Here is a 21,462-nt window from a genome sequence, read left to right as displayed (position 1 = left end):
TTTGTAAATGATGTTAAAAGATAAATTTAAAAATAAGATCACAGATTAGACTAGATATTAAAATTACTTCCTATCAAAAAGTTTTTTGTGATGTTAATATTCAATCCAATGATAAAGTGAAGTCGAAACGAAAGTCTCTTCATCCTAATATACATCTTGTATTTATCAAAATCTATTTTCATGATGAAAGGGAAAAAAAAAAATGAAACGTGAAAATCGTCTTAGGCCTATAATAGTCAACGAGCAGAGAACCATCCTCTAAGAAACTATAAGCAGGCTAGCAATGATGAAACATAATTATAAGTCTTAGAACTATTGGTTACTATTATATCTGGTGTTTTTAAGCATAGAGATTATACGTTACCGCACAGGGATAGTTCGATTCGTGAGCCTCAGTCGAGACTGGGTGAACGTCGCAATCGACATGTGTGCTTACATCGACTGGCGTTATAAATCGTAAATCTTTTCAAAGTTATACTTAGGCACGAGAAGATGAAAGTGTGTGAAAATAAACGGAGTTGCCTCATTAGAAATTTCAAAAGTACTATTTAGTTTTGCAGAAACGGTGTAAAATGTATTTCAAAACACTAGGTAAGTACAAATTATGTAACGTGTTTTATTTCTTGAAATGATAAAGATGCTTGATTCTCGACCTGTAGTTTCGGGCGTAAAGATTATTTAAAAAAATATTGATATACATCAAAATGATACTTTTAAAATATATGTAAATATTACCTCAATAAATCGTGAAAAAATACCGACACTTTTTTAAAGCCAACATCGATATTTAAATATGGAGATTTAATCGAGTAAATATCAACATTTTATCAATCAAATATCTATATTTAAATTATTATTAATATCTATATTGGAATAGATCGATATTAAAATATATATTGGTACTAATCGTTGGTAATATTTTCTAATAAATTAAATAAATGGTTTCCTGATGTTCATATGCTTTTTAAATCAATGATTAACTTATCTTTGTCTTGGTTCTGATATTGGAAACCAAAATTATCTACTAATGACAATGCATTGAGTATATTGACAGACATAGTTATGTTAATTTTATTTACCAATATTTTTTTTATTTCGTAAGTGTATCAATTAAATTTACTTTTATTAAATTAATAAAAATGCAATATGTAAGTTATTATAAGGGAAGTAATAATAGTCTTAATAGTATTCCTTAACATTCTAGGAAACTTTTAATTTATTAAACTAATTTTATGGCGTTTTGTCTATACTCGACTTTTTAAATTTTAAAAAGAAAAATAGGAAGTCAAACTAGGTCAAGGTAGCAACATAGAAGTAGTCATAATAAATTTATTCGGTATCAGAATGACAATACTATACCAATTAAAATGATTATGTATACTAGACAATATTGAAAAAGTTATTAATAAAGTTTTAGTTGTGAAGAAGAAACATATGCATGTTCATATAAAATTTATCTAATTAAATAATATAAAATAAAATATTTTTTTAACCATTTTTAATTATTTACGGATTTTATAGATAAAAGCAAATGGTCAGTCTTGAATGCATTAATTGATAATTTTTTTAATAGAGAAATGTATCAGGTAGCTATTTGAAAAAGGAATTATTACTTTCTGGGCATCATATATATAATCCTCAAGGAGGGCGTTTAGTATGCCTGGCATGTTCAGATGTCGGTTATATTTGGAACATACTTGTAGTGAACATTTTTATAATCAACGGCCATGTTCACCCAGCACTATTTCCACATTGAGAGCTTCAATTTCCGTAGGACATGATTTATGAGATAGATACTATCGTTACTACTTTAGCCTTCAGTTGTATCCCAGGAACCAGCCTTTACCATCTCTGGACCGTCAGACAGTCAGATCTCTTCGGTTACCCTAGGACATGATCGAGGAACACCTTCCTGGACTCTCGGGGACAGAAGAGGAAGTGACTTTGAGCTTATTAGCGACGTGCAGGACAAACAAGCTCAAGCACACACACACACAATGGCCCCAGCTCCACACAAAGAGATAATGAGCAGCTGATCACCGTGTACCGAAATAGCTGCAGTTTCCGGAGGGTGTGTTCCTGTATAAATAGATACAGGTTGGTAAACATACAGCACCGCTTCTTCCGTCCTAGGCTTTACGAGTACTTGTTAAATACATACCTACTACTTAATTAAATAAAATCAATTATATCCAATTAAGTCTCAACAATCTTTATTAATACTTCAAATGCCCAACGTTTCGTCCTCAAGGACAATATATTGAATTACACCTTTCATTAACAATTCTAAACAACATTGTTAATTATGAAATAGCATACCTTAACTATAAATTATCAAACTCGTATCCAACAATTAAAATTTGTAAACTATTCTGCCCAAGTCTCATAAAATTAGTCAAAATAACTCTGAAACAATAAAACGAAAATTAAGATTTTTAGATATGTTGATGATAAGGTAAGACAACAGCACAGAATAGACAAAAAAAACAAAAAACAAGCAGTAATGTGATATTAGTACAAGAGCCGAGAAGAAAAAAATGCAGTTATCTCACTCCAATTTTTGATTATTTTAATGAAAACTATGAATAATTACTATTCAAAACTGGAGAGTCTGCCAAGTACAGGCAGGGTTAATAAAAATGGTGGCTGTTTCAAAACCTTAAAAAAATATTAATTTTTCATTGGGAGTTCTATATCTTAAAAACTACCAACAACACTAGAAAATCTAAAAGAACATTATTTAAAGTAGAGTAAATTTGCTGAAATATTAGCCCTAATAGAGCTATTTACGTCCAATAGTTCTCGAGATATATCCTTTCAAAAAGCGATATTTCATAAAAATGTATTGAAATATCAGTAGATAGTGCATTTATTTTGAAAAATCTATTTCTCAGGAAATATATGACGTACAGATGTCTATTAGCACTCAAATTAAAGCTAGATAGTTGTACTATAAAGTAGTTTCTGACCTTTACCTTCGTAGGAATAGTAGTTTTCATGATATTTGCCAAAATAAATTGATTTAAAGTTGTTCGGACAATAAGTTTGATTTATGAAAAACTTTATTTCAGAAACCATTGAACGTACAGATGTCTGCCATCACTCAAAAGCTAAAGCTAGTTAAATTTACTATAAAATAGTTAATAAGGTTTATCTTTGTAGAAGTAGTAGTTTTTATGATATTTGACAAAATAAACTCACAAAATGATGCCTGGCAAAAACCTGGGCAGGATAGCCTACATATTTTAATTGTTGGATGCGGGCCTGAGAATTTATAGTTAAAGTATGCTAATTCATGAGTAACAATGGTGTTAATAATAAGTGTATAATACAAGGTATAATTTAATAGATTGTGCTTGAGGCCGAAACGTTGGAAATTTAAAGTATCAACACAGATTGATTAAACTTAATTGAATATAATTTATTTTATTTAAATAATAAAACCACTCTCGAACAAGATATAAGACTATATGTATATACCTACAAAATTAATAGCATGGGATATACAAGATAGTGTAGTCACTAATTTCTTATAAGAAAATTTCTACGTACAATTTTGAACAACACTTGGTGGAAGTACGCTGAAAAAAATTTAACCAAAGTCAAAGAGTTCAGTTTTGAATCATAAAACTGTAATAACAGCAATAAGCTCAGGAAACAGATATATAAGGAAATTAGAATGATAGTGGTGTAAATCAAGTTTTATTTATTAAGTGGAAGTTTGTAAGAAAAATTTAAATATGAATTTTTTTTCGACCATGGATAGATAATTTGTAGCGATGTCACTATGATTCCTATGTTACTCAACCAACAGCATCTGCACGTAAGTACCATTTAACTAGTGAAAGTGGGCGTGATAGCGACACTACACAAAGAAAAATGGCAGATCAATGAGAAAAACATTAGTTCCTCTATTCACAAATATCGAGGGAGAAAGGCAGGTCTAAAAAAGGTGCTGCTACGTGTCAAAATAGGCCTGATGAAATATCTTTCAAACCATTATCAGGCGAAGAGGAATCTTTCAACTAACTTCATCTTCTTTTTTGGTCTCACATAGAAAGAGAGATGAACATTATGAGACGAAAATATAAATATATTTTAATGACGTTGAGTGATTCTTGCAGTTCTATATTTTGAGCTCTGATAGAACTTAAGATCACTTTTTCAATTAGCATCATGGTTACTTTCTTGAATATGAATTAGAAATGGTATATATTTTTTTTTTTTTATACCAGATCGGCCTGGTGGGCCTTACATGGTTGATATAACTTATATTATATATATTTTTTAACAGTTGATTATGAGGGGGTATAGTCATACAAATGACACCTCTAACTATATACAATGTTCTTATTAAAAGAAAAAAATAATAATAAAATAAATAGATAAGAATAATACTTCTTAATAACAGAGGAAAGTAAAATTAATAACAAAAAATAATGATATTGGTAAACTTAAATAAAACAAACAATTGTCTTAATTTGAAAAAGGGAAGAGAGAAGAAAAGAGAGAAAAAAAATAAAAATATTAATAATAATGAATAAATAAAATGAATAATAATAATAAGTAAATAGAAGTAGTGTGACTATGAATTAATTTTATATTTATTAAAAATTTATAAAACAATGTCCTGAAGCAGTCTGGGCTTCAGTCTTCGGGTTGAGGTTGGGTTTCCCAAGTTGTAGGTCACTGCTCCTTTAACTGTCGACAACTGGGAGTTGAACTTCATGAACCGTTTTTTGATATAATCCTATTGACTCCATATGTAATTCACGATGCAATTGGCTATTTCATATGAACCAAGGAGCATTAACTGCGATTCTTAGGACTTTATTTTGAAAATATTGTAGTTTTTTCCTTTTCGTGAAGGATGCCGCTCCCAAGACTTCACAGCCGTACATCAGCAGTGGCCTGAGGATTGTTTTAAATATAAGAACAGTTGTTTCTGGTTTTAGTTTGGAATTTAGAAATGGTATAAATTTTTTTTTAAAAAAACACCCATACATGATATCAAAATTAATAATCTGACCTGAATGATTATGATTATAGACAATATTTGGTCTTAAAAAAGGGGTTTTAGGAGAACATTTAAGGATATTATGATAAATTGTAACAATGAAGGTATACATAAAGAGTACTTAAATGTATACTTAAGATGCATAAAGTATAATGTTTTAAATTTAAAAACTTATTATTTATTTGTTCCGATTCGTGTGTGTTAAAAGAAAATTCCCCACTTTTCTTAAATAATTAAAAAAAAAGTCCTCTTTTTTGGACTTTGGCAACACAAAGTAGACTTAAAGCCAAGCTTTGGAATTCCTTCCGCAAGAGACGATAGATCTATAAAAGAAGCCTCGACCATGTTTTGCGTTTTATAACGTATTTTAGGAGGGTGGATAATTTTTTTAACCAACAAAGCAAGATTACAAACATTTTACATTAGTTCAGGCCATATTTATTCCTCAGAATAGCCAAGAAATTAATAAATAAAAGTCGTAGGTAATCAAATCATGGTAAGGATCAATAGTAACCTCGTATTCTTGAATTTATTTGAAAATCGATCGTACTTCTAGGCTGATAGAAAAAACGAATAGGTCTACATGCTTCGTTGTAGGCCGATAACGAACAAGTGAATTGTATATATAAGTATTTTTTGTATTATATACTGTAGTTCCTAATAAAATAAATAAAAAGAGGGTAAAAAAAAATGGTGTAAACCGACATTCATTATTTACCGAGTCGGAAAACAATACTCATTGGACTAAAAGAACAGTTAAGTCAACTGCAATCTGACTTGTAGAATAAAATTACATTATAGAAGCATGATGATGAAAATTTTCAGTTATAGCATCTAGTTTTTTTTTTCTTTTTTGTTAAATAGAAAAAGAGCTTCATCAAAAACTTGATATCTTTGACCTCCAGATTATATAATCATATTGAGAAAATAATCAAAGACATGAACTTTTGCTACCAACATTAACCGATAATAGACCTATCGTATTATTGACATTAATGAGAAGATATTATAAGAATCATTTTAGCCAGTTATCTTTAGTTGTAGATGGTATTATTACTGCGATGGAAACCTACCAATCGATATTCCAACTAATGGTGGATAACTATTAAATGACCCCAGCTCATTGAGAGCTATGGGAGACCTCTCCAACATTCACAGATGGGTACATGGCATCCACTACACCATATCCGGCTGGCTGACGTCAGACCTGAGACAGACACATGGTTACGCAGTACCACATGTCTCGCACTGTAACTGTCATCGCTAGTATTTATCAGTGTGTGCAGGAACCTTATTGTATCATATTAGGTTCTCAAATAAATTTTCGAAACAATCTTTAGCTCAACTATCTCGAAAATCATACTCTTATCCAACCAATATTCTAAACGAGCATTAAACATTAAAACACTGCGGGAACACCCCAAGACAACATTCCTCATGCAATGACGGATGGAAACAAGTAAATCGGTGATCGATTAAACCAATATATATATATCGATTAATATATGAGTTTCGGGAAGGAATATGCAAATTCTTGTAGGGGCGCACCTAGTCCAGATGTCCCATGTCCACTTTCTACCGGGGCCCAATTTCACGCATAATTCATATCATATCTGTCTTTAATAACTTGAATGATACCTCGCTTATCTTTGGACACCCCTGTCCTGTCCAGGTGCACAGTGAAAGTTAATTAATTTACCAGAGTCTTGCTATCAAAACCACGGTGTAGAAGCACCGAGAACTCAGGGTGAATACTAAACAAGAAAGGCAAATGCGGCGAAATTCATTGCTAGAATGGAACAACGGACTATGAATAAATATTATTTTAGATTCCATCGAAATTGTATTGTTTAGTCTTTCACAGAACATTTCAGACATTGGTAAAATTCAATCTTGAACAAATCAATTATACGGTGCATTAATTTCAATCATGATTATACATATGATAAGAAATTATTTTCATGATTATACGAAACATATATAAGATAAATAAATAGAAAAACAGAATCCTGAACTAATGGCATAGTAACTAGCAAAACATGTTTTAGAAGCGTTTATGTTAATGATCACAAGGTAGTACGCGAACGAAATTAAATAGTTTTTAACAATTAAAAAAACAAAATTTTTTCATCCTGCTACCCTGCCACCCTGCCTTGGAGTTAAAAAATTAGAACGCAATAGTGTTTAATTTATTTATTTTTATTCTTGGGTTTGTGCCCCCCCCCCCTCTACACTTTAAAATAAGCCTTTTAACCATTGTCAATTAATTTCATCACTACTTATTTAGTTGTATATAGGCACGAATATGTATTTTTTCATAAATTTAATTATTTTTATCTTGTATATGAATTCTTTTTTTATTATATAATCATCCTTTTATTACATCGATTTATACTTTTGTTTACACAGATTATGTTTAGAATAAACTTATCATTTATATTTTATTTTGTTCTTGTTTTGTTTTTTTCTGTATACATGGAATAAATGAATGCTTAAAACATTACTAATATTTGTGGCAGATTGTATTATTATTATTTAATAAAAAATATATTAAAAAAAAATTATTTGGTAGAAAAAATACAAAAATAAAGAGGTATGTTTAACGAATTTTTTAAAATTTGTTTTTATAAGTCTAACCATCTAATTGGAATTCAATGCTGGTAGGATATTAAAAGGAAAAAATGAATGACGTATGAAAATTTAACATGTATGCCAACAATACAATTAAATATTTTTAATAAATAACTTTTTGTACCCCAGATTTCTCTCCCTATCCGCTCGGAATATGTTTAATAAATGTGCTAATAAAAAATATCTTACTATAATAAATTAAAATATGAGAAAAAATATAGTCATTAATTTACATACAAGTTTACACCTAAATTACAATCCAGTATCAATTACTCTATATGAAGGCATTTGCTTTGCAGGTCAGACAACGTGGGAAGTTGTGCTCCTTGGGAAACAGGACTTGGTCAGGTCATTTAAAAAAAAACAAATATTTCAGACATAACATCTGCTATTATTTCGATTACGATAAACAATAACATTTTGTTTTGTTGGTTTAATATCATGAACTAAGTAATTACAATAGGAAGCACCTTTATGAAAGGACAATGAGAATGGTGTAGAAGTATATCAATGAACCTCACACAACCATGAGGTAATTATATCTTCTGAGGTGAACCAAATAAATTACACATACAAACATTGTTCTGTCTGACGTAAGTAGTTCCATGTATTCTTTCAAATTGATTTTTATTTCTTATACAAAACAAGTAATTATTATACCAATGCATTTTCATAAAAACGTTCTTAATAATTCTAGATTAATTTCATATAACAAGAGGAGTAGTATTCCATTTTATTATTCTTATGAAAAAAAAACCAAAGAAATAAATACATTTTTTGTCCGATTTTTAATGTTTTTCAAAATAATTTTGTGAATAAATATTGTTTTGATTTTAATTAGGTATGGACGGCTGTTCATATATTGCAAATATTTCTGCATGGTCACCTTAATGGCAATTGGAAAACTAATGTTTATGTTTTAAATTATTTTCTCTTGTCCCAGAAGGATTTAATTTAAATATTTTACAATTCCAATCTAAGATTCATCTTTAATTATCATCATATAATAATATATACAGTATGATATATAGAGGATAAAGAGTAAATAAATGAATGAAAAATACAAAAATTATAATTTAAAATTTCTTAAATTATATATATATAAAATTTACCAACCGACCAGCACTTGAAGAAAGAAAGAAATCTAAAGCAGGAAGCCACAAAACAACTAATCCTAAGAAATTGCCAACTTAAATACGACTTAAGCTTTGCATAAGGTTTCTAAATCTTTTACACTAAATTTAATAATCGATTTTTTTATTTCACACTTATTAATAGAAAAGATGATTTATTTGTTTATTTTTTTTCATATTTTTCTATAATTTATTTACAAATACTTACTTCCGATGTGTATATATTATTTTATATTTTTTTGATTGAATACTTCTAGCTTTCACAAATATTGCCCTGGAGTGTGGCAGATTGCATTATTTCAATACAAGTGTTCAATATTGGAGAAAATTAAATATCATTTTATTATAAGAACAGTTGTTTACCTGTTTAATTTATCAACGGACGATGACCCAGGTGGCAGTTAAGAATGATACAAAAATAGCACAAAAACTCTTAGTAAACATAGTTTCGTCTCACTTTGACATGGCTTCATCAGAGCTATACAAGATACAAACATTGTAAGATGTGATTTAACTATATGAATATACTTATGAAGTTGTAAAAAAAACCTGTTAAATACAAATAAATATAAGAAGGTACGTATTATGTTATACAGTTTTATCACATCTTACAATATTTATATCTAGCTCTATCTAATGAAGCCAAAGTGAGGCGAAACTTTGATTACTAAGAAATAGCTATTTTCGTGCTTTTATCGACCGCCACCATCTTCCTACAATTACTATAACTTTATTAATGTATTGATATAAATTGTATTTATTTTTTCCATTTCCTACCTTTATAAAGGAAGTAGGGAATACAAGTATCTGAATTTAGTTCTAATATATAAAACGATGATATAAGTACTTACAAATACTCATTACATAAATTTTTATGACAATTAAAATTATGTCAATTATTCCATGGACTCCTTTTAGTTTACTTCTATGCAAAAGAGTTTGACATCGTTTTCACAAAGTTGTTACTAAGTGATCTCGTTTTGGTAATTCTTAGCCAATTTTATGATAAAGTATAATATGTATTTCTCTTGATTATTTTGTAGAGGGGAAAAAAAACAATCCACACCTGTGAGGAAACAACTAAAGAAATAAATTTATAACATATACATGTTAGAGGCAATACCCTAGCCCAGTTCACAACCGACAGTCTATTTCCTATAGAACGACCAAAAAATAAAACAAAAAGAAACTCAAACAATATATTTTTAAACAAACAAATAAATGAAGCACCCCCTAAGATAATTAGTTCCTTCGAACGTTAATGAAATATTGACTGCGCAGAGAATCTAATTAAAGAGAACTAAGGAAGAGCCACCTGATCCTATTCAGCACCCCTCTCTTCCGACCAAACTATAGTTAATTCTCCCACAGTAATTGATAGCCAATTGTGAGGAGAGATGTTTTCATGTCTTTTATATCCAATTCAGGAATATAATCTACATCACCTAGTACAATAGTTTGGCTCAGTATAACAATTCAACTATGGAGTAAATAACCTATTAAACATATTTCAATAGTTTACTCTGCTCCATATTAAACTCTTCAAAATTAACTTTAAAGTTATCTTCTCTAATATTTATTGTCAGGGAAAGGTCTACATCCATTACTTAGTCATTTTATAAGAGTTAATACTCCTTGGTTCATAAGAAATAGCCAATTGCATCGCGAATTACAGATGAAGTCAATAGAGGACATAAAAAAAACGGTTCATGAAGTTCCACTCCCAGTTGCCGACAGTTAAAGGAGCAGTGACCTACAACCTGGGAAACCCAACCTCAATCCGAAGACTGAAGCCCTAAAATTTTATTAAATACAAAATTAATTCATAGTCACACTACCTCTATTTTACTTATTATTATTACTCATTTTATTTATTCATTGTTTATTTTTTTCTCTTTTCTTCTCTCGTCCCTTTTTTAAATTAACTTGTTTCTTTTCACTATTAGAGGACAATTGTTTGTTTTATTTAAGTGTACCAAAATCATTATTTTTTGTTAAAAAAATGTCATTAATTTTACTTTCCTCTTTTATTAAGAAGCATTATTCTTATCTATTTATTGTATTATTTTTTTTTTTTAATAATAACATTGTATATAGTTAGGCGTGTCTTTTGTACGAGACTATATCCCCCTCCCCTCCCATAATCAACTGTTAAAAAAATAAATATATAATATAACGGTTATATCAACCATGTAAGGCCCACCAGGCCGATCTGGTATAAAATAAAATATATATTTTAAAAAAATAGTCATTTTAGTTTGTTTTTTCGGCCAAGACTCCCATTGGAGTCCTATATTGCCTCTTTTTTTTTTAATTTACTTAAGTTTTAATTTTTTTTTCCTCTTTGTTTTTTAAATTTTAGTTTTACCTTGTTAGCGTTTATCCGACCGAGCACAGAATAATCAAGCGAGAGTGAGCAAGATCAGAGGGAGATGTGTAAAGTACCCCAACCCTCTGTGTACCTAGCAAATCTACCGCGCCAAGGTTTTCCTTGCTGTCACCGCTCTTATCACCCGATTTTTTGTTATTTGGCTATCCTCCCTTGGCGCATGGAGTTCAGTCTCGACCAGCACTTCAGACTAGATATCTGGAACCTGACGTCTCACCCCAGCTTCATACACACAGGTAGGTATTCCAAACTTCGTAGATAACAAATCTCAGAGGTCTCGGTTGTCAGAAATGCCCGTACGTAGCCGGCTTTATGTTTCAAGCAGAAAGGTGATAGTAAATGTACGGAAGTGCTACCAATAATTGTGTCAGTATGGAGTATGGAGAAAGTATTATAAACTCTGTTTCAAGACAAGCTGGATAGGATTAACTAATTCAATAGAATCCCATGATCTCCTTCAGGACTCTCATTGACTTAAGAAATAATTAATGAATTAAACCCATAGATAGTGATCGAGTGACCGTGTTTTAAAATAAAGAAATAACCTGGATCAATATCATAACCACCTATCATTTAAATAATATCAAGGTAAGAAACGTACACAAACTTAATTCATATCCTTGCAAGAGGAACATTATCTCATTTTTTTTTAGCCTTTCAACCAATAAACAATCCCGTAGATTAAGTACATTAATGTTGATAAATATAGCCTATTCCAATGATTGTAATTTATGTATGGTCTATATAATTTTCGATATGCAGTATAGGACTCCAAGAGGAGTCGGCCGAAACAAAAAAATAATTTTCGATATTTAGTCTTTGTACGGCTACCTCATGTAACAAGCATTTTAGAGCAAAGAAAGGTAACTAATTGTGTTAGTAGTAAACATTAGACTGCTATAAAACTCGGGAAAGCAGCATACAAGAGGCTGGATGCTGGAGAGGTGACAGTTGGAGAGCTGCCCAATGGAATAGAGGGAAGAGGAAGCCAAGAAGGAGCCTGGGGGTGTTTGTCAGCGAACAATCAAATTGAGCGAGGTGAACCAAGTCACGAGAAAGGATGCTTTTCCAAATGCATCGAGCCCAGTGCCCTTCAGTACGACCGTGTGAAAGTAATAAGTGAGAGTCCGGCTGGGTTAAGTTAAACCGAAAAAACATCCGAAACTTTCCATCAGGTGTGACTCCCCCATTTGCCATTCATGTATTGATAAATTCAACACTATCCGACTATTACAAACCGTTAATACACTTTATAAGTCACTCTGAAATGAAAAACCGAAAATAGGAGGTCTGCCAAGAAATATTAAAACATATATATATATATTTTTTTTTTTTTTTCCATTGAAGAAAGTAATGACCTAAAATTTTTTAAATAACACAATATTCTCTAATAAATAGCGATAAATATTAATCAGATACAAATATTATGGTGAAGGGTGTAGTCCAAGAGCGTACCTAGGATCAAAACTGGGGAAGGGGGACAAGCCACAGGTTGTGACAGTTCAGCACGGAAAAGGACAAAAAAATGAAAACAAAATTATAAATAATTGTCGCAGTGCTTTATTAGTTATTAAAATTAGTATTTGCTTGAAAAATAAATAAATTTTTATTAAATTATTATTTTTTGTTACTTTTAGAGGGGAATAACTGTCCCAACCTGCCCCCCGCAAGGTACGCCCAAGGTGTACTCGATTCCTAACATTCTTCTCAAACAATCTCTCTAATCTTATTTTAAAACAAAGGACTAATAATCACAAATATCTTGTGAAGATTCGAATAAGGAGTAGGATAGAATTCGAATAAACCATCTAGTTTAGAAGAAATGTATCTTTAGGGTCATCAAAATGTAGATTATTTTCAATTCTTTCTATTTACTAACAAGGATAGATATTTCAACATATTTCCTAAGAAATGGCCAAAAATTATTGCTTGTTGGTTTATATGTATGTCATTTATTTAAATCATGTAACACTGATAACACCCAAAACAAAAGAATACTCTTGAATGCATATCTAAAAATCTAAAAATAACTGAATTAAATATGAAAAAAAAAATTAAATCAGTACCAACTCAACCCATGAAGGGTCGCGGTGCACTACTTTGTAAGGAAGCATCTAGACCAACTGTTGTGCAAGGAGATGATTTAGTCAGAAACACGCTTGAACACCAGATTTTTATTCATTTAATCCCAGAGGGCTCCCAAACCCACAGGATTGACTCAAGGCTACAGTGAAACAGAAAATAATATCTGACACTGCCGGATTCGAACCCGAGTTCTTGGAGTACCAATGCCTAAATGAAATATAGGCTAAAAATACCATTTAACAAAATGTGTTCATTAATGTATCTATAGTATTTGCCAATATCAACATTAGAAATATATTATTTTTAAAACAGATATTAGCAAATTTAATATAATAATCAGTCAGTCAAGCCTTATTATGGATTATATTAATAAAAAATATACAAATTATACAATTTAGTAACGATAAATATAAAATAACAGGATTTTTAAAAATAGATAAAAAAATATTTTAAAAAACATACAATGCATTGATATCAGTAAATGAATTAGTATTAATAAAGTTGATAATAATAACGATATATTATACATAGGAAAAAATACAAACAAATAAATAAAATGAGATAAAAGTATATAAGGTGCTAAGTATGCACAACAAAGTTAACGGGCCAAAAGATTTCAGCATTATACCACACTAAAGCCAATATAAATCCTAAAGCCAACGTTAGAAATAAAAAACATTTATTTATTACTTAAGCCTTCTATAGTGAAGACTTCTATAAAAAATTAAAGTGAAAATTGGTAAGCCCATATAAGTACTCTTTTGGTGGATTAATAAAGTGAAGGCATTTATAATAGATTAATTTGATGTATTGGTATTAGTTGTACATAAAATTAAAGTTTAAACACGAAATAAATAAGCAATGAATGATGCTAACGATTGTAAAACGTGACAACTGAATAAATATAAACTTTTACAATGTTAAAAAGTTTATTAATAACAATGTTTAACCTTCAGCCTAGAATCACTCAACATAACTTTAATACGGACATTATTTGATTAAAAATACATATTTCCCTAAAACTAAAAAATCTATGACATCAGCCTTAAAAAATCCGGTGATACCAACTTAGATTTCTAAAATTATAATTAACAACAGATAGAATTAAAAATATAACGGAATTAAAAAATAAAAAATTAAAACAGTTATTTAGTTAAACTAAGGAACCAAATAAATATATATTAGTTGAATAAATAAATATTAATTATAATTAATAATAACTCGTTTCATACTTTTATTTTTAAAATAAAGGAATTGTGAGTTTTAATTTTCCGAAACCACATCTGATCTTTTACAGACTTTTATTAACTTTTCGGATCACTAATCCTATCTTAAAGTTTTTTTTTTTAATAACTTTATTGAAATTTACAACTGTATATTACATAATACATTTAGTAAATATGGTTTTAGTATCTTAAAGTTAAAATTAAAATACAACATTTACAATTTATATATTTCTCCTGTGTCTATTTCTTTAGCTTCAATGATTTAATATTTAAAATAAGCATTTCTACAATTGTATAAAAATCAATTAATTAGTTAATTTTAATAGAAAATACAGTAAAATAAATAAATAAGCTTGCAAACACTATTTAGTTTACTTACCTAAGTTACCTCAGTATTCTTGGGTGCAATTGTTCTTTTAGTTTGTTAAATCATAACAATGCAATATAGGACCGAAAACATCTAAGCCCAATGTTAAATAAGAAACTCTAGTGAGGAGGCAATTCAATTGATTATTATAATTATTATTATATAATTGTATTACAGACATCAGAAATAATCTTTTACATTTAATATATTTTCCAATAGTTTTTATTTCATAACGTGTTTCTTTATTTTTCTATGAATTCTATTTATCTATGTTTAAAATGTTTGTAAATATTAAATAATTAAATATATGACTAAACCCATGTAAAGTGGGTACAAGAGACACCAGCTGACTCGAGAAGAGGGTGTCCTTCGAGAGGAATGTAGCAGGAAACTTGGTCGTATCGTATATGGAATATAGCACTTATACCGGTGTCTGCTTTTTATAGGACTCTGGTGGTGGTCTCCTCTCTATCCTCTGGTACTTGTAACCCGAGTAACATCAACACTTCTCTAAGGAGGGCTCGAGGGTGGGAAAGGATCAGTGAAATAGTCATTAATATAAAGCCTTCCTAAGATTGTTGGGCAGGCCTAACACGCAAAAGTGCTAAGTTAATCTGATTTAAAGTAACTGACATAATAATATAGAACAACACAAGGCAACAGTGACTTTGCGGTTTTGGGTTTTGGAGTAGATTGTGGATAGTTCAAGTCTTATAAACAATAGAAAAATAAATATGCTGAATTGACTCCAATTTTTAAAATAAAAATGCATTTGACAAGAGAGAAAAAATATTTAAGAAAACGCAATTATATTTAAATTCGTGAACGCAAATTAGTTCGGTAAACATCGTGTTGCCGAAAATATTCGACATCACATGATTATGATATGTCACACCAACTTCTTCATAACCCGCGGATTTGCAAAACAGACTTTAAGGATTAATCCCAACTCATGGATTTTTTTCTGGTAATACATCATAATGTCTTATAACCAAAAATTATTATAATAAAGTATATTTCTAACTTATTTGTTTTCTTTTGAAAAAAAAAACAAAAATTATTATAATAAAGTATATTTCTAACTTATTTGTTTTCTTTTGAAAAAAAACCAAACAAAAGCCTTTACTACTCTTAGCCTCCTTTATTTTACTTTCTACAGACTCCCGTCCATAATCTAGTTCATACATCTTCCTACTGAGCATCATCATTTTCAGGACTACAGATAATAATCAAGACAAATACCGTAAAGGAAGATGTAAAATATAAAGTAATTAAGGTAATTACATGAAAATGTAAAAATAATTGGCTTTTCTCAATTAATATGAGTGATTGTTATCTTTCATACAGTGTAATACACAATGTCCGAATAATGAAAATTTTAAAGTGAACGTAAAGATAGATAAGATCCAACATCTTCTAATATAATAATTTGTAGAGGACTGGATAATGGATAGTCCGAAACCACTATAAATTCCTCATAGAAGAATACATTTTTCAAACCAAAGTCAGAAATTAAACGGAATATTTTCTAGGAGATAGATTTATAAAATAATCTTGTCCACATAAATCGGTAATTTTTACAACTTTGAGCCATACCAATAATTGTAATGCAAATCTAGTTAAATATTTATAATTTTATTCTGTGGAGAATGAGGTAGATTTAGGTACGAATTAACAGTATTTTTTTTTTTTTTACTAAAAAGTAAAGTTACAGTAACCTTTCTCCACCCCACCCACCTCCGAATTCCCGTAGTGAAACCTTCATTATCTTAATTTAAAATTATTTACTTGATGATTATTTACTGCTATGAGAACGGTATATCGAGCTGCATTATAACGAGAATTCGGCGACATAATGCCGTTCTGAAATTATATTTAGTAATGTTGAATATAGAAATCTCAGTGTAATAGAGTTTTATTTTATAGAAAAAAAGTATGTATATTTTAAGGTAATTAGGTGAAATTTCTTGTTCTTACGGAATAATTCTAAAACATAGGAAATGAAATTAAATATTTATTTATTTTTTTTTTTAATTGGCCACGGGATCCATAAGTAATTATTTATATTGCCTATTGGATAATCCAGCACTGGTACGAGATATACAAAACACTTAGGAAAACAATATCAATCCTTAGTACAAGAGTTACTGTTGGAAGTATGGTAAACAAATTGAATAATTATTGCAATAGTCTACAATAGGTTTTTAAAAATCGGTCAGAAACGATTATTTAATGAAATGAAATGAAGAATCGGTCAGAAACGATTATTTAATGAAATGAAATGAAGAATCGATCTTTATTCTGAAACACTCGATTCTCTAACATTAATACCATGGACAATTTGAGCAGCACTTGACCGACCCCATAAGTGAAATTTAACAAAATAAAAAAAATTATATATTAATACAAGAGATGGATACACAATTGATGTTAAGGTTATGGACAAGTAAATCCAAAATGAGGTAGCTCGAACGATTAAGGATTTTTCAGAGGAACAGTGCTATGGGAAAGATGAACAAATAGGTACATTATGATCTTGTACAGCTGAATCGATAAACACAGGGTGAGAAGATCAATAATATAGGAAAGTTTTCAGTTCCTTAAGAATTGAGAAGTGAATGCACCAGAAAGGTAATGTTTTTGGATATTAGAATAGAGCCAACTTAGTTCGTAATAGTATTTATAAAGCTATATATAACCACAATCAGATCTACGACCCAAGCATTGGTGTTACCTCGCACATTAAGGATTCAAAATCGAAGAAAATATCAAAAATCAATCAATTATATCAATATATACATAATTATCATTATCTCATATTATCATGAGTTATTAGTCCCAACTATAATTTAATAAAAGTTTGATTGCTGTATTTAATAAATAATAATTAAGAGAACTGAAATTTCCTGTTGCATAGTAGGTGCCAAGGTGGTTTGTTTACCTTCTCGTACTCGGAATATACAATCAAATAAAATCTAAATAGAAATTACATCCTCAATAAAAGTTAATAAATAAAAATATTTCCACAAATGCCTTCATAATCTGGGACCCCCCTAGTACATTCACATTGACCTCAGGGTCGCCTATACCACAACAGAGGTAGAGCTGGTGGAGAAAGCTAGACCTGCTTCCAAGAACTAACTTCAATGGATCAGATAGGGCATTTAATTATCTTCAGTTAAAGGTAGAGTCACGGCTCCTAAGGACAATTATATTTCCATTTTGAAATGATAACAGAGAACATTAATACGGCTGGCTAATATAAAGCTATAGTGTATCCTAGAGCAAATTTTCTAAAAAAACTTTATTAAATTCCAAAAAATGGCTTGTGTGAATGGATATGATCATTAAAATAAAACGACATGAATCGTAAAATAAAATTAGAAACAAATGAAAGATATTTGGTAGCTTGTGTATAACTCTTAAAGAAATAAAATTACAATTATTATAGTATTATTTTAATTTCGTTTAAGTAGAATTTTTCTAAATCGTAGTTAGTATCGTATGACACTTTTTTTTAAAAAATAAATCCTTCGATCCAATTATATTAAGATGGTATTGATGACTAATACCATTAAATTTAATATAAAAAATGTTGAATTCAAATAATTCCATTCCTTCCTTCTATTTTTAGATAAAAGCATTTAACCTGTTTATTTTACTTGGATAAGTAAACTATATAATTAGATAAAATTAGAAGTAAATATAAAAAAGAACTTCATTTGGTATTCTAAACCCGTTTAAATTACTGCCGCTATCAAATGAGCTACTGTCAGAACAACCGGTGCAAAAGTACGAACTGGTTTGCCAACCTTGTCGAGAACGCTAACCTGCTTGGACGTCATCTGTTGTGGAACAGAGTTAGCTTTGAGAAGTCTATTATATACATACAGGTGCTAGCTATATGCTACAAAGACACTTACTACTACATACTATGTAGATACTAATCTTTCTGAATTTTATTTGAAAGTACACTCACGAAGACAATAAACAAAAAAAAAATTTTAAAACAAAATTATAACTCCAACACAGTTAATTTTTGATATATACAATCTGATAAATCTTGTGATTAAGAAGAAAAGCCTGGACTATACATCTGCATAGTTTTAGGATTTAATCATAGTCAAATATTTCCTCCGTTACACTACACATTGTCAAGTATTCGTATTCAGTCTTTTTAGAACAAGCATGATTGAGCATGTACATGGTAAAAAATCATAATTTCTAGTGAAACTTTTAGACTGGCATAAAATTACCACATGCACGTTCAAGCATGCTTGTGCCAGAAGATTAATTGTACATGCTTGTCGAGCATCAATGATAGTGTTAATGGTAATTTTTTAACAAGCATTGGCGCCTTTGTATACCTCAAAGAGCTATTTATAAATAACAAAAAATACAACCAATTGTTCTTATACACACTCTCAGAGATTATACATTGAGGTATCTTTACGTATCTAATATTTTGTTACTTAAATATAATAATATTTAAAAACCGCAATATATAGAACTTAAAAATAAATGTTTTTCTCGTTCTTCAAAAGTGATCCTATGAAAGTCTAATTTTTCAAATGAACATAACAAAATTAAATTTAATTTTAGCATTGTTTATAAATAACAAGTATAAATAATATGACAATATAAAATAAAATAAATTATAAATATGTTATTATATATTCATTTTTATAACTGAAGGTTTTTTTTTTTTTTTTTTTTGAAAGCGTTAAACTACTTTGATTTTTTTTTTTTAGGTGGTCCATTTATTGAGGAAGTCATAGAAATGGAGCAGTAACAGTACAATAAAAAGGTAGGTACGTGGACAATCGTTTTGAGGGATAAAGCTGATTTTTAATAAGGTTTAAAAATTGAAGATAATGAATAATGAATATATATATATTGTTGTTATATTATTATATTGAATAATATGAAAGTGTTAAAGTCTTAAATCGTCACCCAAGCTTGAGAGCTTGTTACCTCTTAACACCAAAAAAAAAAATTATACCACTTAAATTAATAAACATAATACTTTATTCGCCACACATCTGGAAAACAGAAGATACATACAGGTATCCTACAAAACAATGAATGAGATATATGTTGATTTTGTTTATAATTTTTTTAGTATTAAAATTGTAATATTTAATTTTTTTTTTTATAGACGAAATATTACAGCTTAAGCGATGATATATATCTAAACTGAGACAAGTACTTTTAACTTTCCTCAATTATTTGGTTCAAACTTTTAATGATAATAATAGTTATTATTAAAATATTTATCATTAATTAATCATTAAAGTTTTAATGATAATATACTTTCTATATGAGAATATAAAATTATTTTATGTATATGAGCCAATACATGAAGTACGGGCTATAAAATTCTGAATTGACTTCATTATCGCAGTGACTTCAACGATCCAAGCAACAGAAGACGTACGACTAAATGATTCTCTTCAGTTTTTTTTTTTTAATACTGTAAATATCGTGATATATTAACAAAATTAAATCAACCTTTGAAAAATATATCCGCAATTAAATTCTTTTTTTTCAATATTAAAAACAAATTAAACGTTCAATAATAATTTATTTATAAATAAAACTTATTGTCAACTGATAATTTGATAATATATGAAAGAAACCTCTGTCCGTACTGAACAAAAACCGAGTGTAGAGCACAGAAGGTTTTGAAATGAGTTGAATTGCTTCTGGAAAACATCTGCTCCGAAAAAATGTAAATAAACCGTAAAACGAGGTTCCTTGGATCTAAGTTTGGGTTTTGAACACTATCAGAATGGTAAAATAAATTGATAAGATTATCTAAAACTAAATATATCCCGTAGCGTTATCAAATATTAAAAATGTGTGCGGGGCGCACGTTGCGTTATGAAATTTATCCTTAATAACAGTGCTTTGTAACCGGATGACTTCTGGGTTGTTTTACCAAATCGGCAACTATTGGAGAAACAAAAACAAAATAAAGGTCATCGCTCTTGGGGAATTGCGATTCGATATGAAGTTTTCTCTCTTATTACAATTTTATAATGTGATATTTGGAATATAAGAACAGATAATGTGTCAGTAGCAACCGTGATTATCAGTTATTGTCATTATGTTGAATTTTATAGATAGAGATCAAGTATCTCCATAAAAAAAAAAAAAATGTTTTACTGTTGTTTATCAGGTCTGATTTCTTTTGATGGGCATGAGTTTCAATTGATTTAAGATTATATATATGATTAGTGTATAATACTAGTATTAGTAATCATTGAACATTGTATTTAGAACCTAAAATTATATTAGAATCATAATATCGCCAAAACTTTTATCAGAACAATTAAGTCAACCAATAAATTTTCTCTTCAAGAATATAAAATGGCTGTCCTATTGAAAAATAATCTAAATTAAAATAATTCTATATATTGATTGTTTATAGTTAATAAATCATATCAATTTAATTTATACATAATACGACTAAACTCACCAAAAAAATCCTCCCAGGTGAGAGAGCTGTCCGAGTCGTAGGCGTCCATCGCTGTAGTAAATATATTCAAACACAACAAACAGTCAATCACAAAACAACATTAAATAAACAAAACTACACGACCGACCTGGCC

General features: G+C 29.3%; 1 protein-coding gene across 1 annotated transcript in view; it reads right to left on the bottom strand.

The window, feature by feature from the left end:
* The window catches only part of GEFmeso (Guanine nucleotide exchange factor in mesoderm), a 307,186-nt gene extending 285,724 nt beyond the window's left edge, over positions 1-21,462 (bottom strand). Inside the window, exon 1 of the mRNA XM_067048895.1 lies at positions 21,330-21,462. Within this exon, the coding sequence (XP_066904996.1) occupies positions 21,330-21,378 (49 nt within the window). The 5' untranslated portion in view covers positions 21,379-21,462. The remainder of the gene's footprint in view (positions 1-21,329) is intronic.

Source organism: Halyomorpha halys, unplaced genomic scaffold (assembly GCF_000696795.3).
Source record: "Halyomorpha halys isolate HHAL.00 unplaced genomic scaffold, Hhal_1.1 Scaffold91.1, whole genome shotgun sequence".
NCBI lineage: Eukaryota > Metazoa > Arthropoda > Insecta > Hemiptera > Pentatomidae > Halyomorpha > Halyomorpha halys.
Note: the sequence above shows the minus strand (reverse complement) of the source record. Positions and strands in the feature narration are given on the sequence as shown.